Source organism: Pongo pygmaeus, chromosome 21, assembly GCF_028885625.2.
Source record: "Pongo pygmaeus isolate AG05252 chromosome 21, NHGRI_mPonPyg2-v2.0_pri, whole genome shotgun sequence".
In the NCBI taxonomy this organism is placed as follows: domain Eukaryota; kingdom Metazoa; phylum Chordata; class Mammalia; order Primates; family Hominidae; genus Pongo; species Pongo pygmaeus.
This window is the reverse complement of record NC_072394.2, coordinates 8,442,062-8,461,088: the sequence shown is the minus strand read 5'-3', so window position 1 is coordinate 8,461,088 and position 19,027 is coordinate 8,442,062. Positions and strand designations below refer to the sequence as shown.

Here is a 19,027-nt window from a genome sequence, read left to right as displayed (position 1 = left end):
CCTATGAGAAAATGTCATCTTCCATGGAAAATATAGGCTATCCATGCTGGACATATAAGGGTCTGGGGCCCTCCTTTGTGACCCAGAAACTTAAAATGAAAATGCATTCTTTGGCGAGGCACAGTGGCTCACGCCTGTAATCCCAGCATTTTGTGAGGCCAAGGTGGGCAGATCACCTGAGGTCAGGAATTTGAAACCAGCCTGGCCAATGTGGTGAAACCCTGTCTCTACTAAAAATACAAAAATTAGCCAGGCATGGTGATGCAGGCCTGTAATCCCAGCTACTTGGGAGGCTGAGGCAGGAGAATCACTTGAACCCGGGAGGCGGAAGTTGCACTGAGCTGAGATGGCACCACTGCACTCCAGCCTGGGCGAGAGAGCAAGACTCTGTCTCCAACAACAACAACAACAAAATGCATTATTGAGCTGGGTATCATGGCACATGCCTGTAAGCCCAGCTCCTTGGGAGCTTAAGCCCAGGAGTAAAAACAAAAACAAAAAACCCCAAAAAACCCCAGCATGCTGACTCACTTTTTAAAGATTAAGGGACCCAAAGTAAATCATGCTGTGCTTCCTTCTTAAATCTTATCCTCAGATGAAGTCAAAGTCTACTTTGAAGGGAAAAGAAGTCCCCAAAGGTCAACAGAGAATCTGAGAAACTGTAAAGATGGGAGGGCTTCCTGTCCACTTTGCTTTGGGACCCAGGTTCTGGGGTCAGGCTGAAAAACTCCTCTGAGATCATCCTGTCCAATGGCTCGCAACCATTTCCCACCTCTGACATGAACTCCCTGTGGCTGTGACTCTCAACCAAGGAGAGAAAGGTGGAAGTGTTGTTTGAAAAAGCCCTTCAGGAACGTGAAAGGCAGGCTGGTAGCCTCCTTTGAGACTCACCAATTAGCAAATCTGTAATTTTACAGAGGAAGATCTTGAGGTCAGAGATGCAGTCTGCCCCAGCATTAGGAACAAACAGGACCAGCACTAAACCCAGACCACCTGACTCCCAGTCCCTGACCTTTCTTTGACTTCCAGTTTTTTATGGCAGACTGGCAAGTCTTTCTTTGGAATTCTCCTCTTCCCAATCTCCCACTCACGATCTGAGCACAAACACTCTGAGCACAAAAACAGTACACCTGGTAAGTGCTCCTGATAGTCTACCACCAGACCTGTTCTGACAGAACTAGCAACGGGCATCCTGGCCGCACGTGTGATTCCTGAATGAAGAGTCTATAGACACTGGCTGGGTTACAATGGCCACTTTCAAAGTGCAGGCAATTTACTTTTGCCTGGTTTTAGCAGTGACTAACAATGTAGGATCAAGCCTGGCTTTAGAGAGTCCTTGTTATTTCCACATCCTTGTACTCATTTGTGAGCCTGGTAACAAGTATGCAGTGTCAACAGTCCATCCTAATGAGCTGTCGCAACTCAACAGCTACGGCAGAAGGGAACTGGCTGAAGAATCTGTGTGCAGTTGTGTAGCTCACTGAATTCTCATGGTCAGTCTTCCCAAACTCCCTGATTTCATTTGTAAATTAGCCCATCGAGGCTTCCAAAAAATTTATCCTAATATTCCCAAGAAAGAAAATTTGAGGCCTACTAAACTTAATTTGGGAAGTTAATTCTATTTCAAGATATCATGGAATCAAACCTCCAGGCAAGAGCATTTCAGGTCTGGTGTTCTCTGAGAACAAAAGTAATACAGTTTTATGTTAACTTTACCTAATTGTAAATAAGGGGGCTATGTTTTATACTGAAAATAACAACTCAGAATACCTTGCCCACCCTAATACACCTCCTGAAGACAGTGTATCGTGTATCGGTTATCTACTGCTGTGTAACAAATTACTCTAAAACACAGTTGCTTAAACCACAAACATTTATCATCTCAGTTTCTGTAGATATTTGAGAGTGGCTTAGCTAGGTGGTTCTGGCTCAGGGTCTCTCATGAAGTTGTGGTCAATGCATTGGCTGGGACCACAGTCATCTGAAGTTTGGGCCTGGAGAATTGCTTCCAAGACGGCTCCCTCACATGGCTTTTGGCTGGAGGCCTCTGCTCCTCACTTCTAGGTCTTCTCCATGGAGTTGAGTGGCCTTACAATATGGCTGCTGGCTTTCCCTAGAGTGAATGATCCAAGAGAGAGTAAGGAGGATGCAATGCCTTTTATTACCTAGTCTCAGAAGTGACACACCATCTATTTGTTGGAAGGGAATCACTAAACTCAGCCTGTTCTTAGAGGGGAATGAAGTGTCCTGTCTTAAAGAGAAGCATATCAAAAATTTGTGGATAGATTTTAAAACCACCACAGATGGCAAAGCATTATTTCCTTGTTAACAGTAACTTACCAGTGTTCACCCCACCTTCTAATATTTTCAAATTAATGTTTTTTAAACCATCATGGTAAAGTATCTGTCATGTATTCAGGTAGAGAATTAAAATATACCAATATCTGAAAAGGCAAGTCTGCTTATGATAAATTTCCTGAAGATTAATTTCACATCATTAACCACAACCCCTCCTCAAAAAAGCTCAAAATATTTCTTAAGCAAGAGAGGCTAATGGTAACTTACAAAGGAACAGAATAATAATCACTGCATCAACTATCTTTCTTTTTTCCAAATATCTACTAATATTCACTTCTTTCCTTCACAGAAGCTAATCCATGGTAAAATACTTTTATTCCACTCCTACTTAAGGAATACATAATCAATACAAAAACTGTACTTTTTTTTTTTTTTTTTTCTGAGAGGAGGGTCTTGCTGTTGCCCAGGCTGGAGTGCAGTGGTGCGACAGCTTGCTGCAGCCTTGACCTCCTGGGCTCCATCAACACTCCCACCTCAGCCTTCTGAGTAGCTGGGACCACAGGCTTGTGCCACCATGCCTGGCTAATTTTTTTTCTTATTTGTAGAGACAGGGTTTCATCACGTTGCCCAAGCTGGTCTCAAACTCCTGGGCTCAAGCAATCCTCCCGCCTCAGCTTCCCAAAGTGTTGAGATCACAGGTGTGAGCCACTGCACCCGGCCAAAAAAACTGTACACGTCTTTAATGCAGGTCATACTGTAATTGCTTCCACCTAGTGGGTGAAAATGGTACCAAAAGAGTTTGAAAAAATATATAAACTTCCCTCACAGGTACTTCATGACTTACACACTTCTGTAATCTTTTACAATCATATCACATACTTGATGTATATAGGTAGCTTACATCTCAATAAATCCTACAAATTCTTCCTATAAAGCAAAAACTCTTTCATAGATAAACATTTTCATATTTACCTTTGGAATTCTCCAGGCCAACAACCTGGAACATTGCTAAGAACCAGGAAATAAACCAAACAGTCTCCTGGCAGCCAACAGGTGTCACAGTGCGCACATACTAGAGCCCTGTCAGACTGACAACTACAAAAGCAGAGAACAGGTGGATGCCTGGCACATGAAACTCAGTGAAGACCTGTTAAAGGAACCAATAAAACTCATGCATTTTATTCCAAAGGAGAGTTTCTCCCAGAACCTAGTTCCTCTTTCCTACCTTAATACACAAGTCTTAGAAATCTTTCAGTATGAATTCTAATCTTATAGCTAAACAGAGAAGAAATGACTCAAGAAAGTTCATTTTGGTCAAGGTGTTGAGATTGACAACTGACAGCAAATAAGAAAAGTGCTGGAAAAGACACAAAACCAACCACAGCATTCTTGGGGCCAGTCTGGGAACAAGCAACATAGACAACTTGAGTTTATGATAGTATCTGTGGGGTTATCAAGAAATGGTTATTGGCTAGGCATGGTGGCTCACGCCTGTAATCTCCGCACTTTGGGAAGCCGAGGTGGGCGGATCATGAGGTCAAGAGATCAAGACCATCCTGGCCAACATGGTGAAACCCCGTCTCTACTAAAAATACAAAAATTAGCCAGCGTGGTGGCGTGCGCCTGTAATCCCAGCTACTCAGGAAGCTGAGGCAGGGAGAATCGCTTGAACCCAGGAAGCGGAGGCTACAGTGAGCCGAGATTGCGCCACTGTACTCCAGCCTGGAGACAGAGCGAGACTCCGTCTCAAAAAAAAAAAAAAAAAAAAACGACGACAACAAAAAAGATGATTATTTATCATCATATACCATTTAAGAACGTAACATTTATGAAAAATTTTTGACAAAGACTTTTAAAAAGTTTCATTGCTTAAAAGCATGAGCTCTTAATCATTTGGAAAATGTGGTTATTCAGAAAAATCAGTTTCCTGAGGGCTCCAAACAATAAAAGCTTAATAGCACACTTCCAGCAGATTTAACTACAAAAATAATTTCACTAGTGTTAGTACACACTAAAATAAGTGTTTTCACTACAATCACTCACATTAAACAATAAGGGTCCTCAATTAGCTGTGTTTTATTTACTTAATTTTTTTAAACAAATGGAGCTTTTTTTGGGATAGCCAGGGTAGAGTAATCCGTAGCCCCACCCCACCATCCACATATAATTCCGTTGACATTAAATAAGCAAAAGTAATATCTTGCTTGGAAAATTCAAATTTTACAGGAAGTTTGAAAAGTGAAAAGTACAAGTCTCCCTCCTAGTTTCTATACCCCTGACAGACATTCAAACAGAATAACACAGACACACCCAGTTCCTCAGTCCCCTTCCTCAGCAACAGCCACTTAACACTTTGAGATGTGTTCTTCAAAAACAAGTATTAGTGCACAAAAACACATGTCCTTTTGGAAATATAGACCCCTGGAATTTACCCATTCCTCCATCATCAGTTTCCACTTTAAAACACAGGGTTTTTGGTGGATTTTTCTTAAGACAAGGTCTCCTCTTTTGCCCAGGTTGGAGTGCCATGGCACAGACAGCTCACTGCAGCCTTGAACTCCTGCCTGCCTCAGCCTCCCAAGGAGCTGGGACTACAGGCATGCGCCAGTTTGTTTTTTGTTGTTGTTCTCCCTCTTCAAGTTCTGAAAATTAAGCTAAAAAAAAAAAAAACCCAAAAAACAAAACGCCAAATTCTACTTCACAGGTTTACTTTGTGTTAAAACAAAAAGCTACCAAGCGTATCCCAGTTTCAAATATCGATGATTTTTCCAACTGAAGGGAACAATAATTTCTTTTTCTCCTACAAATCTTGGTTTTTAACTATAACTTAGTCTTTCAAAGGGCAAGTTTGTTATATAATTAGTTCAAAATGTAACTGAATTATCTACTATGTGCAAAGCACCATGTGCTATGTACAGGCTAACACACAGCCCCGACCCATGGAGAGCTTGCTGCTAATACAGTAAAGGAGGGAAAGAAGGCGGAAGAGAGACTGAGAGGAGACAGAAGGAAATGCTATTATAGATCACTGAAGGCTGAAGATGAGGCTGGGGCAGTGCCCTGGTTAAATGGAAAAGACAGCAAACAGCTAACTGGAAACAACACACTTAGCACTCACTCCTGCTTGCTTCTCAGCCTTCTCCTTGCTTCCTCTATGTTCTTCTCACCTATCCTAAGCTGTCTAAGCTTGATTATTTCCAAATGATTTTGAACTCTTGTCGACAACAACAGCACTGTGAACTTGGATTAGGATAACAGTGCTTAAGCCCTGAAATTACAAAGGCAAGCCTAACAATAAACTCATCATGACTGTGCAGAGACTGTTACATGTGATTCTACTTCTGTTATTCTTTAAAATGTTTTCTTCTTCCTAAGGTAGGGTGGGGTGTAAAACCATGGTGGTCCCACCCACACCATGGAGATAAAAAAGAAATTAGGTTAAATTCAGATGCTTTAAAAAAAAAGAGTTGAGGAGGGATTTAATAAAGATACATGCTCTTCTAAATTCTAAAACCACATAACTCTGGAGAAGGTGCATATTCATCTGTTCCTCTTCAAGGCAAAGAAAACAGTATGACAAATACAATTCTGGCTTAAGTACCTTACAATAGTAATTATAAAAAGTCTGTGTTTTCAATCTAAACGAGCCAGAACTCTAAAGAACCGACAAACTTGTTTCTCCTCTCATATTCATGGCTGTGGTCCTCTCACAGAAGTAACAAAAGATCAAAGCAGGAGAAAAAGGTACAAAAGGTCAGCATGAGTACTATTTTCCCAGGCATTTACATATGTGAACATTATTTGCAAATATTTTAGGGAAATATTTTCTTTGCTTTTAGGCTGAATCTGCAAAGACACTCAGCAGTATCCTTATGAAAACAGAAGCAATATGAAACTGAAATGGTTACTATAGATGTGATATTAGGTTTTCCTAATTATATGAAAAGTCTATTAGTAAATAGCTTAGAGTGCTTCTTGCTTCAAAATATAATAATTTTAGATGTGAAAGTTATCCATCTCTGATGAAAATTCTGGACGACATTAACATTGAATAAATATTTATTGTGATTTATTCCCCTGTGGCATAAGGTTGTTTATTTTTCCTAGCTCTCCAAATGACACAGTTGCGGAGCCTCTTTCAGCTGGTCTTGCCTGAAAATAATAAAGATTAAAGATATGAGAAATAGATAGATAATACACAGCCCCAATTAAAGCCCTTAATGCTGTCTTACATTACCACTTCCCCCAAGTTAGTAAACAATAATCTGAACACGAACCCACTAAGAAAAGTGATCCATCTTAGTAATGTTACCTGTGACTCATGATATTTCCATCCTATCATGTAATAGATCTGATATGTGGCAGGTACTGAACCATCTTCATTTCTGTACATTTCTAAAAAGACAATCATGGTTAAAGTCCGAAAAAATGCAAGTAGGAAACAATTTCTGCTCAATAAAGGTCATGTTCTTCAAAAAGAAATGGGTACAAGGATACTTGCAAGATTCTGAGAACACCTTACATGAAAAATTCTTAATACTGAGGGTAAGGAAATAGTAAAGGCTGTCTGGAAAAAGCTACAGGATCTGTGTTTTGAGAGGAAGGACAAGAAGTCTGAGGGAGCCTTAGTGGGAATGGAAAATGCATTGGCAACGTGAAGGGAATCAACATGATACAGCACAAGTGCCTTGGTGAGGCAGGTGAAAGAGTGGTCACCCCTTACCTCTGTACACCGCCGCAGCTGCCAGCATTGTGTCTCGATGCAGCAGGGCTTTTCTATTCCAAGAACAGTTACTCTCACCCATACCTACAAACACACTACAGGTAGTTTGAGATAATACAGCAAACACCCTGAACAGCTCAATACCACAGACTTAATCCCATCTCATCTAACAGTATACCTGTCCTCATTCTCTAAGGGTCATGTAAACCTAAATCTCATTTCACTTTCAGATTATAACTAGGTTTCTTAGTGACTCTAAAGTGAAACTACTTGAAACTTTTTGAATATTAAGACAGGCAAGTGAAATTTCAGGAGGCAGCTCCACAATGCTTTACTTGCCAGCAATGGTCTAAAGTAAGCCCGCTGGGCAAAAGCCAGATGACTGCCACCCCAGGTGAGTTGTCAGCAGTTGGCAAGAACTTTACCAAGGATGTCACATCTCATGCTTTTAGCCGCTCTTTGGAGGAGGACAGGTCAGTGCAACAATGCCTCACTCCTAAGCCATAATGCAAGTATGACTATGAAACTTGGAAGATGGCTTTGAAACTCATTAGATAGTACCAAAGCTACTATGTGTTCTCAGATTTACAATATTTTACTGCTTTTTACTAATCCCACATTAGGAAAGAATTATGTGCATTCTTTTAGAAGCACTTCTCAATGTTTTAAAATTTTTAGACTTCCTTCAAGTTGATGGTGAAAAAAAGCTAGGTTAAGCATTATTCTATTGTTCATTTAAGATTAATGTTGGATATTTGATTTTTCTTTATACAAATACTTAAATTTACTTTGAGCACATTTTAAGCCAGTCTGCAAAATTAAAAGAATTTTAGAAATAAAAATCCTTCATATGTATTCTCTATATTAAACTTTACACATGATCAAATGTTAGTTTCTTAGTTTTGTTTTTCTACTTTCACAAATCAAGAAATGAATAAACTTACTAGTATCAGTATTCTTTCACAGTTTAAAAATAACAATCTACCACATTTTCAATGGTCTTATTAAAAACAATCAACAAATGAGCTGCACCTAAACCTTTTTCTTCTCTTCAATCTCAAAAGATTTCTACTATTCTCTAAAATAATGAATCTCTGCTACTAAAATCCTGTAAGCATAACAGCCCCAATTCATGAAGATCAACAGACACAAACTAGTAGGTTAATTATCATCAAGAAAAAGGTGGATCATATTCTTAAGTGTCATGAAGCAGCTGGGTGACCTTGGGCCAATCATCTGTGGTCTTTAAAGTGAAACAACTAGATGCTTCGTAAAGGCTTCTAGTGCTCACATTTTAACCATATCAAGTGACCAGAGGTAAACTGGGTCTCACATTGAAGAGTCTGTTGCTCAGGTATGGTGCTTTCATTTCTGCTCAACTTCTCGCTGCTATGGCTTAATTATGCATTAGTTACAGACAACACCAGTAGAAAATAGATTTAATTTTTTAGACATAAACATGTGATGCACTAGAAATTCTAAAATGCCTTCTAAACAATCAGTATTAGGATATACTAATTAAGATTAGTAGGCATAACACTCTCTGAAGGTCTGACCTACATCAGCCATACAGAAGTTCAAGATCACTACTGCAGAGCACAGGGGGTAACTGCGCAGCACTCCAACCTTCCCTCACAAGCCACTCACACTGCCACACTGAAACTCCGTTCTTGCGGAAGCAGTGTGAGGGTGGTGGAAAGAATCTGGACTTTGGGATCACACTCCCAGTTTTAACTCTTATATAACCTGGGGCAAAGGCATTCAACCTCTATCGAATTCCAGTTTTGCCATCTACAAAAGAGTAACAGCTCCCAATGCATCATGGGGACCTCTACTGAAGACCACCTGGGAAAAACTGAAACTTTGGGACTTCCGACTCACTCTGGGCTTTGAGGTAACAGAAAAATTTGGCTAGTAGGTTAACTGTTTAAGACTCTCACAGTGTTTTTAAGGTGAAGTTCAACTGCTTATTAAAAATAAACCTAATTTATTACGGTTTACTAAAAACAATACTGAGTATTGTTTAAAAAAATAACTGAACTTACCTTAAGACCACTGTGAAAGCCTTGAAAATTTCTCATGCATTCATCAGCTGATATGCAGCTTGTTTTGTAAAATTAGGTCAACATTCTGGACTTTTTTTCTGTGAATTAATAATACCGGCTTAAATGAGACGCACCACAACCATTAAGAAAAAAAATATACCACAAATGTAAAATACCGGAAACAAATTTGGAAGTAACATGATCTTCTAGTCAGCAGAACAGCACACCTGAAAGTTGCCCATGGTCTCCCTGCCTCCATCACATCCTGACTATGCTTCTTCCCATCTCATCTGCCTCTGACTTTTTCCAGGGCAGAATGGCTAAGATTTCAGAATAACAAATCAGGCTGTTCGATTAGGTTTAAACCCTGGCTCTACCACTCACTAATTATATCATTTGGGACAAGTTACTTAACTTCTGCCTGGGTTTCCTCATTCATTAAAAAAAAAAAAAAAACAGATTAATCATGTTAGCTGTAGTCTTCCCTTCCTCATAAACTATGCCTCATAAACAATGCTGGAAGGTGAGCTTTCTAACACACACAAATCTATCTCATTTTCTCTCCCCTATGCAAAATTCTTCCAAGACATTACAATGCTAATCTGAAAAAAATCTAGACGCCTCTGATCCTTTTTATTTCCCATCATCTCCCCGTTCTACATACTCAAGGAATACTGGATTGTGGTACCATTCCTTAATCAGGAGAGTGAAGGATGTGCATATCCTATTCTACCTCCATGTGGATGCAATGTTAGCTCCCCTAAACCTCAACCCACCTTTCCTTCTCCGGGCAAACTCATTTTCGCTTAGGTGCTGCCTCTTTTGCAAAAGCATTCCTGACCCCCTAAGCAGATTTAGGGCCTTTTCCTCCTGTGTTTCTCCTTGTACTTTATTATAAATGATTTCATTTTACAATTGAATGTATGAGTCTGTCTCTATCTTTGTGTTCTTCTTCCCTAGTACAATATAAGCTCCCTGAGATCAGGAACTATGTATTTCCACCATTGGCTCAGTGGTTGGCACATGGGTAGATGCTCAATAAACGCTAAGTGAAGATATATAAAACCAACCTATTAATGATTATATCTATTTTGTTAAATATCATTTTATAAGTGTAAATAATTCTTCTTAATATTCCTAAGGATAAGATGTATCAAAAACTAAGACATCTGATTTCTGTAACAGATGTTAGTTAAAAAAAAGAAGCACTAGGAAAGCATCTGAAAGTATTAGGCCATAGTTCCTGAAAATATATGGTCTATTTAAAACCTTTAGGAGACTCACACCTGTAATCTCGGCACTTTGGGAGGCCAAGGTGGGTGGATCATCTGAGGTCAGGAGTTCGAGACCAGCCTGGCCAACACGGTGAAACCCTGTCTCTACTAAAAATACAAAAATCAGCCAGGTGTGGTGGCACATGCCTGTAATCCTAGCTACTTGGGAGGCTGAAGCAGGAGAATTACTTGAACCCAGGAGGCAGAGGTTACAGTGAGCCAAGATCGTGCCACTGCACTCTAGCCTAGGCGACAGAGTGAGACTCCATCTGAAAAACAAACAAGAAACCTTTAGGAAAAGAGGGAGTTATCAATTTGGAAGGAGCACAAGGCTACCTTCTGAGAGACTGAAAATGTTCAATATTTTGTTCAGGATGGTGGTTAAAATACAAGCAGCTGTACCTTTAAGATTAATACAGTTCACTGAATATACATGTTAACCTGAATTTAAAGAACCACATACATATCAAATATGCAGCATAGGACTCTGAATTCAAATTGTAACTACAGATTCAATGTGACCATGGACAAGATACTTAACTTCTCGATGCCTCAATTTGCTCACCAGTAAAATTAGGGTATTAGAAAAACCTCAGAGAATTGCACTGAGCACAGAGTTAAGCGCTGTTCATATGTTAAAATCAGTGGGAAGTAACCTTTTCCAAAGGATAGGTCTAATTTCTAGTATTTTTCTTTCTTGAAATGAATCATGAACACAGATTCTACAGCAGAACAAAAATAAATGCTGTATTTGAATAATATTTTTATCATTAGAGCCCAAGTGATAAATCATCAGCCCACCATCATCTCTCAAGCCTTTGGATAAAGTGGCTCCTTGATTACATCAGGTAAGGCCTTGCGGTAGTGCTGGGGAAGGGGTGTGTGTGACTTATTTTTGATCCTCTGTCATCTTGGCCATGCATGCTATGGGCTGCCAATCCCTCTATTAATGAATGAAAACTGACGACAATGATAAGATTTCAGCTACGCATTTTTCCGTTTGCAGAGTGACAGAACCTCCACACTCAGAGGAGGCTGCAAGATAGGTCAAATGAACCTTGTTACAGATGGGCAACACAAGAAGGAACACGGTCAGTTCAGACAGTGCCAGGGCAGAGCATGAGTTTGGCAGCTGATTCTGCCACTTGACAGGCAACTATTCTCTTTGGCCCTAATTTTTCTCACTCATAACTTAAGGAAGCAAGTACAACAATGCTCACAGAAGACTATAAATCTGTAAGTAAAGATTAGATACCTATTTGTATAATCCTCTTTCTTTAAATCATCTTACAATTTTTCAGGATCCAGATGAAGGCTTCCCTAGGTAAGTGTAGTTCTGGATTCACAGAATATACCTTTAACCCCTCTAGCTTCCCCCATTCATCAAAACTATTTTTGACGTTAGTCTATATATGTAAAAGAACCACCTCACAAATTCCCACAAAGGAGGCAAGTTGAATCTCTCTTTTGAGGAAATTGCTTCTCCGGCATCCCTTTCAAGTAATAAGAGTTTATTTTTGCATATCCAATCTCTTTCAGAGTTTAGTCTGTGTCCTTCTTACTCCTTGAAGCCTCTTCCAGGCGATTACTTCCCTACCCTATTAAACACCTTCACCCTGCTGAGGCCCCACACCAGAAGGCTGTTATCTCCTCCTAACTCCTGCTTGCTGTCTGACATCAGGCTAGTCACTCCCCTCATTCACCGAAAGGTTTGGCACTTGGCTGAGTTTTCCTCTACACTCCCAGTACTGCCACCATCCTGGGTGACTTCATGTTAATAATCAGCAAGTTAAGATTTTAAAATCTCATCCCTAATCAACCACTCCATCACACCACCTCTGCCTTGATACCTGAGACACATCCCAGACCAAGTTATCACTTGTAACTGCTTTACTTCCAAAATCATCAAACATCTCATTTTCTGACCATACCCTCCTGTCCCTCGAGTGTGTTTAGGAACATCAACCATGACCATTCCCTGACCGCATTGGAATCACCTGTGCACAGCTCCTCTTCTTCCTCCCAATTTATCAGCTCACTCTTTCTTGTTCCCACTTCCCTTTTCTTCCAGCTAAGATTCTTTAACCTATTATTTCAATTATACTCCTAGAATTATCTTTTACCTTTGTCTTTTTGTCATTTTTAACTAGCAAACCCCCAACCCAAACTAACTCAACTATCTGATTTTTGTGCCTGGTCCTGAGCTGCCACCTCCCGTTGATAGTCAGTTCACCTTCTCATTCCCTATAATGACTATTTCAAATGGTTCCATTCACTTCTCAAAACTCTCACCCTTTCATTCTTAGCATATATTACTTCCTGTCTGACAAAAAGAGATAGACCCACAAGATGGGAACTTCTTGTTTTCAAACATAAACACCTACATCCTTTGGTGCTACCTCTTCTCCCTTCCTGCTATAACTTTGCCTCTCCCCTTAGCAAGGTCAACCCCTCCACTGGCCTTTGTATTGCACCCTTCCCACCTTCTCAGACACCTGTCATCATCAATTATCTTTTCTCTCTCTTCTAGAGTCACCTCTTCTAGGAAAGCACTTAGATTCTTCTAGTCAGCAGTTAAATAAATTCAAGTCTTAGAAAAAAAAAAACAAAACACCTCATCTCAACTTCTATTCCTCTCCTCTTTTCTGACACCTGTAACCTTTCCAACCTTCACCTCTTCTTCACCACCAGACTTCTTGAAAGAACAGCACATATCTGCTATCTCCAGTTTCTCACTTTCCACTTACTCCTCAACCTACTCCCCGCCTTCTACTCTCCTCACTCCAACAAAAGAGCTCTCACCAGGGTCCCCAATAACCGTCTTGTTCCTAAATCTAGTGGACTTCCTTTTCAGTTCATAGTTTGCTTTTAATGCTGCTAAGTGCTCCCTTTGTTTTGAAACACTCTTTCTTTCCTTTGGTTCAGGCAATTCTACACTTTTCTGGTGTTTTTCCAGAACACCTTGCTGGCTACTCCTTCTCAGTCTCCTTGTAGGCCCAGACATCATCTACCCACCTGTTAAAGCCTCAGTACCAAGCCACTTTGTCTGCTCACTCCATGTTCTTATCCTAGGCAAATGCTTTGAATGCCACCTATTCACAACTGACTCCCAACCTTTTAACCAAGCCAGTAGCTTCCTCTGAGCTACCTACCCACATACTCAACTGCCTACTTGACATAACCTCTTAGGTATTTCAAAAGCACTTCAAACCCAATGTATCCAAATGTAAACTCAAGGGCTGTACCTGCCCACACCTGGTATTCTTCTATTGTTTCCTCTATTAATGAAGGACACCACCTCTCTATGTGAGCTAGAAACTCAGCAATTAAGCTTCAAATGTCTTTCTCCTTCATCTGCCCACATCCAATCCACCAGCAGGAACTGCAAAATTTACCTCCTAAACATCTCTGGGCTGAATCTGCTTCTCTTCATCTCCATTGCCACCACCTTAGTACAAACTACCATCATCTCTCAGCAAGCTTTACTGAAATTAATCTCGTGACTAGTTTATCTGCCAATCTACTCTTTTCAAAATCCAAGTCTGATACTGTTACCTCTCTAAGATGCCTCAAGGGGCATTTTAAGATAAGGGCAAACAATTTTAACAAGGCCTATAAAGTACTTCTGCATTTGATCTGTGACTCACGTTGACGCACCAAGGTCATCACTTAACTCTCTCCTTCTAACTCCCTGAACACCAGCCAAAATGCCCTTCTTTCAGTTCTTGCTATGTTCATTCTCACAGGAGGGCCTTTGCGTATGCTGTTCTCCTTGCCTCAGATTCACTTGCCTACTCTGTCTACCTAGCTAATTCATCTCCATTTTTTTAGAGCACAGCTCAATTGCTACTTCCTCAGATAAGACTTCTTTTTGAGTCTCCCACACTGGGACATTTCCCCCTGACAAAACTCTACTTCTAAACCAACCCAACTACCTTCCTTCTTGAGCCTGTATCTCAGCTGCCAAGCATGGCTGAAGGAAGTCACCAATGTGTTCTATCATCCTCAAGTGCACCCTTCAAAAAAAAAGTCCCGCCATCTTTTTACAAACAGCCATAGCCCTATATGCCTCTACTTCATAGGACTGACCACAATTCTAATTTAACACTTATCTCTGTGACAGCTGCCTGGTGCCTGCCTCCTCCATTTTATATCAGAAGCTCCATGAAGACAGTCTGCTTTCTCCTCAACAATGGATCCCTAGTGCTTTGCCCAGTGCCTGCCAAAGAGCTGGCTCTCAAAATGTTTCTCTCAAATGGAGTCTAAAAATTCTTTTTTTTTTGGCCTACCTTTCCCAATGGAGTCTAAAAATTCTTTAAAGTGCCTTACCTTGTAAATCTTCCATCAATTCAAACATTCCAGGATAGTTAACTTGAATTTCATCAGTGTCCTATTTAAAAAGAAAAAGAAATATTCATTTGACATTCATGATACAAAATTCCAGATTTAAAAAGAGGCCACAGAGATTACCCAGACCAATCTCCCATGCTAAGCAAAAAATATTTACAATATTTTCATAGATGTTATCTGGCTTATGTTTGATTTATGAAAGTCTCTAATTGCTGATTAAATATCCTCCATTGTGAGAGAAATCATCCTAAAACTCCGTTATTGGTTCTAGTTCTCTCCTTGGGAACCACACAGAATAAGAGTATTCTGTACCCTATAAACCATCGCCCTCTCCTCCAAGTCTTTGAAAAACCTTCAGGACACAAAAATCTGTAGATCCTTACATGTTCTGACTACATGTCCCTGGATAGTGTCAATATCAACCTTTCTTAAAATGGGGCACCTAGAATCAAAATATTTCATTCTACATCTAGTAATGCAGCCAATAGGCTTGTTTAGGAAATGAGCACATTGCTGATACATGTGGAGTTTGTTTCTCAAATGAACAATTGGGTAATGACTTCCTCTTCTTTTTGAAGCTTGATACAAGACTTTACTGTTGGTACAGTGGCAGAGACCACTGATGTTCTCCAAATATCCAGGTGCTCCTTGACACTTCCCAATCTCAAACACATATTTCTTTTGGCCAAAGAAAGGAGGGGCAAGACAGTTAAGAGCTACAGCCTTTTCTAGGCCATCTCTTTTGCTGTGGTGATCTTATAGAACACAGGGCCAGATGGACAGCTACAAGATGGAGATGGGCTGTCCCACCAGCATGCAGCTGTGATGTGATAAAATTTTATTGTTAGGCACTAAAAGTAGGGGTTTGTCCTTATTGGAAACCAGCCTAAAATAAATCTTTTTTTTTTTTTTAAGACAGATTCTTGCTGTGTTGCCCAGGCTGGAGTGCAGTGGTGTGATCTCCGCTCATTGCAGCCTCTGCCTCCTGGGCTCAAGTGATTCTTGTGCCTCAGCCTCCCGAGTAGCTGGGATTACAGGCGCCCGCCACCGTGCCCAGCTAATATTTTTTTTTTGTATTTTTAGTAGAGACGGGCTTTCACTGTGTTAGCCAGGCTGGTCTCGATCTCCTGACCTCGTGATCCACCAGCCTCAGCCTCCCAAAGTGCTGGGATTCCAAGCATGGGCCATGGCGCCTGGCTGGAAACTAGCCTAAAATAAATCTAAATATCATTAATAGAAGACTGGTTAAACAAATTAAAGAATATGTATTCTATAAAATACTGTACAGTTCTCAAAAAATAAGGTAGATACATGTCTGTAGGAAAAAAATCTCCGAGATATGTTATTGACTGGAAAAAAAAAAAAAAGCAAAAGAGTGCATGTAATATTACATAAGTAAGTTTAAATGACATAAGTGTATTCTATGGGTCTATGAAAAAAAATTGATCTGAAATGATGTCTAAGACACAGCTAACAATCTTTGGGGAAATGGACCAGGGTTTGAGAAGTCAGAGGAGGGACAGGCCGAGGCAGGCAGATCATGAGGTCAGGAGATCGAGACCATTCTGGCTAACATGTTGAAACCCCATCTCTACTAAAAATACAAAAAATTAACCAGGCGTGGTGGTTGGCACCTGTAGTCCCAGCTACTCAGGAGCCTGAGGCAGCATAATTGCTTGAACCCGGGAGGCAGAGGTTGCAGTGAGCCGAGATCATGCCACGGCACTCCAACCTGGGCGAAAGAGTGAGACTCCATCTCAAAAAAAAAATAAAAATAAAAAATAGCTGGGTGTGATGGCACACGCCTGTGGTCCCAGCTATTTGGGAGGCAGAGGCATGAGAATCCCTTGAACCTGGGAGGCAGAGGTTGCCGTAAGCAGAGATCTCGCCACTGCACTCTAGCCTGGGCAACAGAGGGAGAAGTCAGGAGGAGGAGACTTCGTTTCACTTTATACCCCACTGTATCATTCTCTCTATATTTACATTATTCTTCTTTTAAAAAAACATATACATGTATCAGGTTGTGTATGCTTTTTAATGAGACCTCTAGGTAGTGAGACCATGAACATTCATCATCCATATACTTTTCCATATTAACAAGCTCTTTTTAAGAGGAGATCCTAAGATTAAAAACAAAATTCTTTCCAGGCTGTTATCTAGCCATTAAGCAATATCCTTTGAAAACAATTCTTCAGTGAAACCAACTAAAAGCACTATCTCCACCTCAATCAAAAGAATGCCACAACAGCTTTGTTGAAGGCCTTATTTAAATTAAAAGGGGACCATATCTGCACCATTTTTTTTTTTATTTTTGAGATGGAGTCTCACTTTGCCACCCAGCGCCCAGGCTGGAGTGCAGTGGTGCGATCTCGGCTCACAGCAACCTGCCTCCCAGGTTCAAGCTATTCTCCTGCCTCAGCCTCCCAAGTAGCTGGGACTACAGGCACGTGCCACCACGTCCAGCTAATTTTTTTGTATTTTCAGTAGAGATGGGGTTTCACTGTGTTAGTCAAGATGGTCTTGATCTCCTGACCTCGTGATCTGCCTGCTTCGGCCTCCCAAAGTGTTAGGATTAGAGGCGTGAGCCGCCGTGCCAGGCCTTGCACCATTCTCTTAAAGTACTAGTCTGGTAGTTCAATTCTAAAAAGGAAATCAGCTTTACTTAGAATGCTCATTCTCTGAAAATAATTCATTAAGATGAAAATACAACATTAAGACGTAAATACAACGATATGATACTAATTTGACTTGATTTCACTTTAAAAATAAAAATCCATTGTAGCGTAAAAGTAATATATCTAATGTATGCAACATAAACCTGTATAGCTGATTATACAAAGCTTTTTTGGATGGGAATTTTTAGAAAATGAATTAGAACACATATTATTATTTTTTTTTTGGAGACAGGATCTTGCTCTGTCACACAGGCTGGAGTGCAGTGGTGAGATCATGGCTCACTGCAGCCTCAATGTCCCAGGCTCAATCCTTCCACCTCAGCCTCCCGAGTAGCTGGGACTACAGGCAGGCCCAGCTAATTAAAAAATTTTTTTTTGTAGAGACGGGGTCTCCCTATGTTGCCCAGGCTGGTCTTGAAATCCCAGGCTGAGGTGATTCTCTGACCTAGGCCTCCCAAAGTGCTGAGATTATGGGAGTGAACAACTGTGCCTGGCCAGGACACAATATTAATACAGCACTTCAGAAACAAAACTGTATGCATGCCTCACAGGATAAATGTAATGATTCAAGAAGACATTCTTATAACTTTTTTATTAAATCAGCAACTCTAATTGTATAAACTAAAGAAGATTCTACACCAATATTTTTATATTATATTAAAGTATGAGTCATTAGGCTCATTTTTAGAGAATATGGATAGTATTCTGAATTATATTTCCCAATTAATAGAAATGTAGGCTTTTAAACATTTTAACATCTGGTTAAACATTTTTAGTAGAAATCTTTCTAAAACTCATTCTTTATAACCACAGAAAACCATGTATAGTTCACATAATTTAACTTTCTTCTGGTGATTAGCAGAAATCCCATTTTTTTTCCTAATGGGCAATAACTTTTGAGTCCTGTAATATTGCTGACTAACCTGTATGACCTCATATAAATTTTTTAACATCACCTCATGAAAATGTGCACCAGACGTCTCCACACCATCCCAGCCCTAACACCTCCTATGCTTTTTAGAGGCTTTACATTCCCGGAGATTCTTTTTTCATCTCAATAATAGGTTGGTGACACAGCAATATAGGAGACAATTCTCAAGAGGGTAGACTGTAAAGGAAATTTTTTCCATATTATAAGTAAAATAAATATTATCGAAAAGGCTTTAAATCACTGGTTCCTAATCTATTTTTAGTTATATTAGCTCTCTCAAGATCTGATAAACCATGGGTTCTTTCCTCCATTTATGAACACCACCACCACAAATTTTGTGTACAACATCCCAGTATTACTGAACTGTCTAAAGTTTACCAACAGGCCTGCTATAAACCCAAAAACACCACGCAGGGATTTCTGTTTTGTTCACTGCTATATTTGAAGTACCCAGGATAGTGCCGGACACATAGAAGGTACTCAGTAAATGTTTGTTGCAAGACTGAATACATAAATGAATTTGTATAGAAGGATATTCACTGCAGCATTGCTACTACTGGCAAAAAATCAGAACAAACCTAAAGGTCATTCACAGGTAAATAAGTAAAACTGTGGTACATTCAAACTAGGAAATAATATGCGGAAATTAAGAAGGAGTGCAAATATATCCATACCAATTTAGAAAACTATTAACAGTATATTAGAAATATATATACTGTTAATAAAAAAAG

At 40.0% G+C, this 19,027-nt stretch overlaps 1 protein-coding gene across 4 annotated transcripts in view; it reads right to left on the bottom strand.

Moving 5' to 3' along the window:
- Window positions 1–4,356: 4,356 nt before the first annotated feature.
- The window catches only part of NDUFAF5 (NADH:ubiquinone oxidoreductase complex assembly factor 5), a 34,435-nt gene continuing 19,764 nt past the window's right edge, over window positions 4,357–19,027 (bottom strand). For 2 of the 4 annotated variants that reach the window (XM_054468198.2, XM_054468201.2), the window contains 4 exons: window positions 14,670–14,730; window positions 7,022–7,105; window positions 6,611–6,693; window positions 4,357–6,450 (listed from right to left, as the gene is read on the bottom strand). In XM_054468198.2, coding sequence (XP_054324173.1) covers window positions 6,358–6,450; window positions 6,611–6,693; window positions 7,022–7,105; window positions 14,670–14,730 — 321 coding nt within the window. In that variant the 3' untranslated portion in view covers window positions 4,357–6,357. Of the gene's footprint in view, window positions 6,451–6,610; window positions 6,694–7,021; window positions 7,106–9,066; window positions 9,165–14,669; window positions 14,731–19,027 lie in introns of those variants that run through there. The other 2 variants (XM_054468199.2, XR_008496212.1) reach the window with 2 other exon arrangements.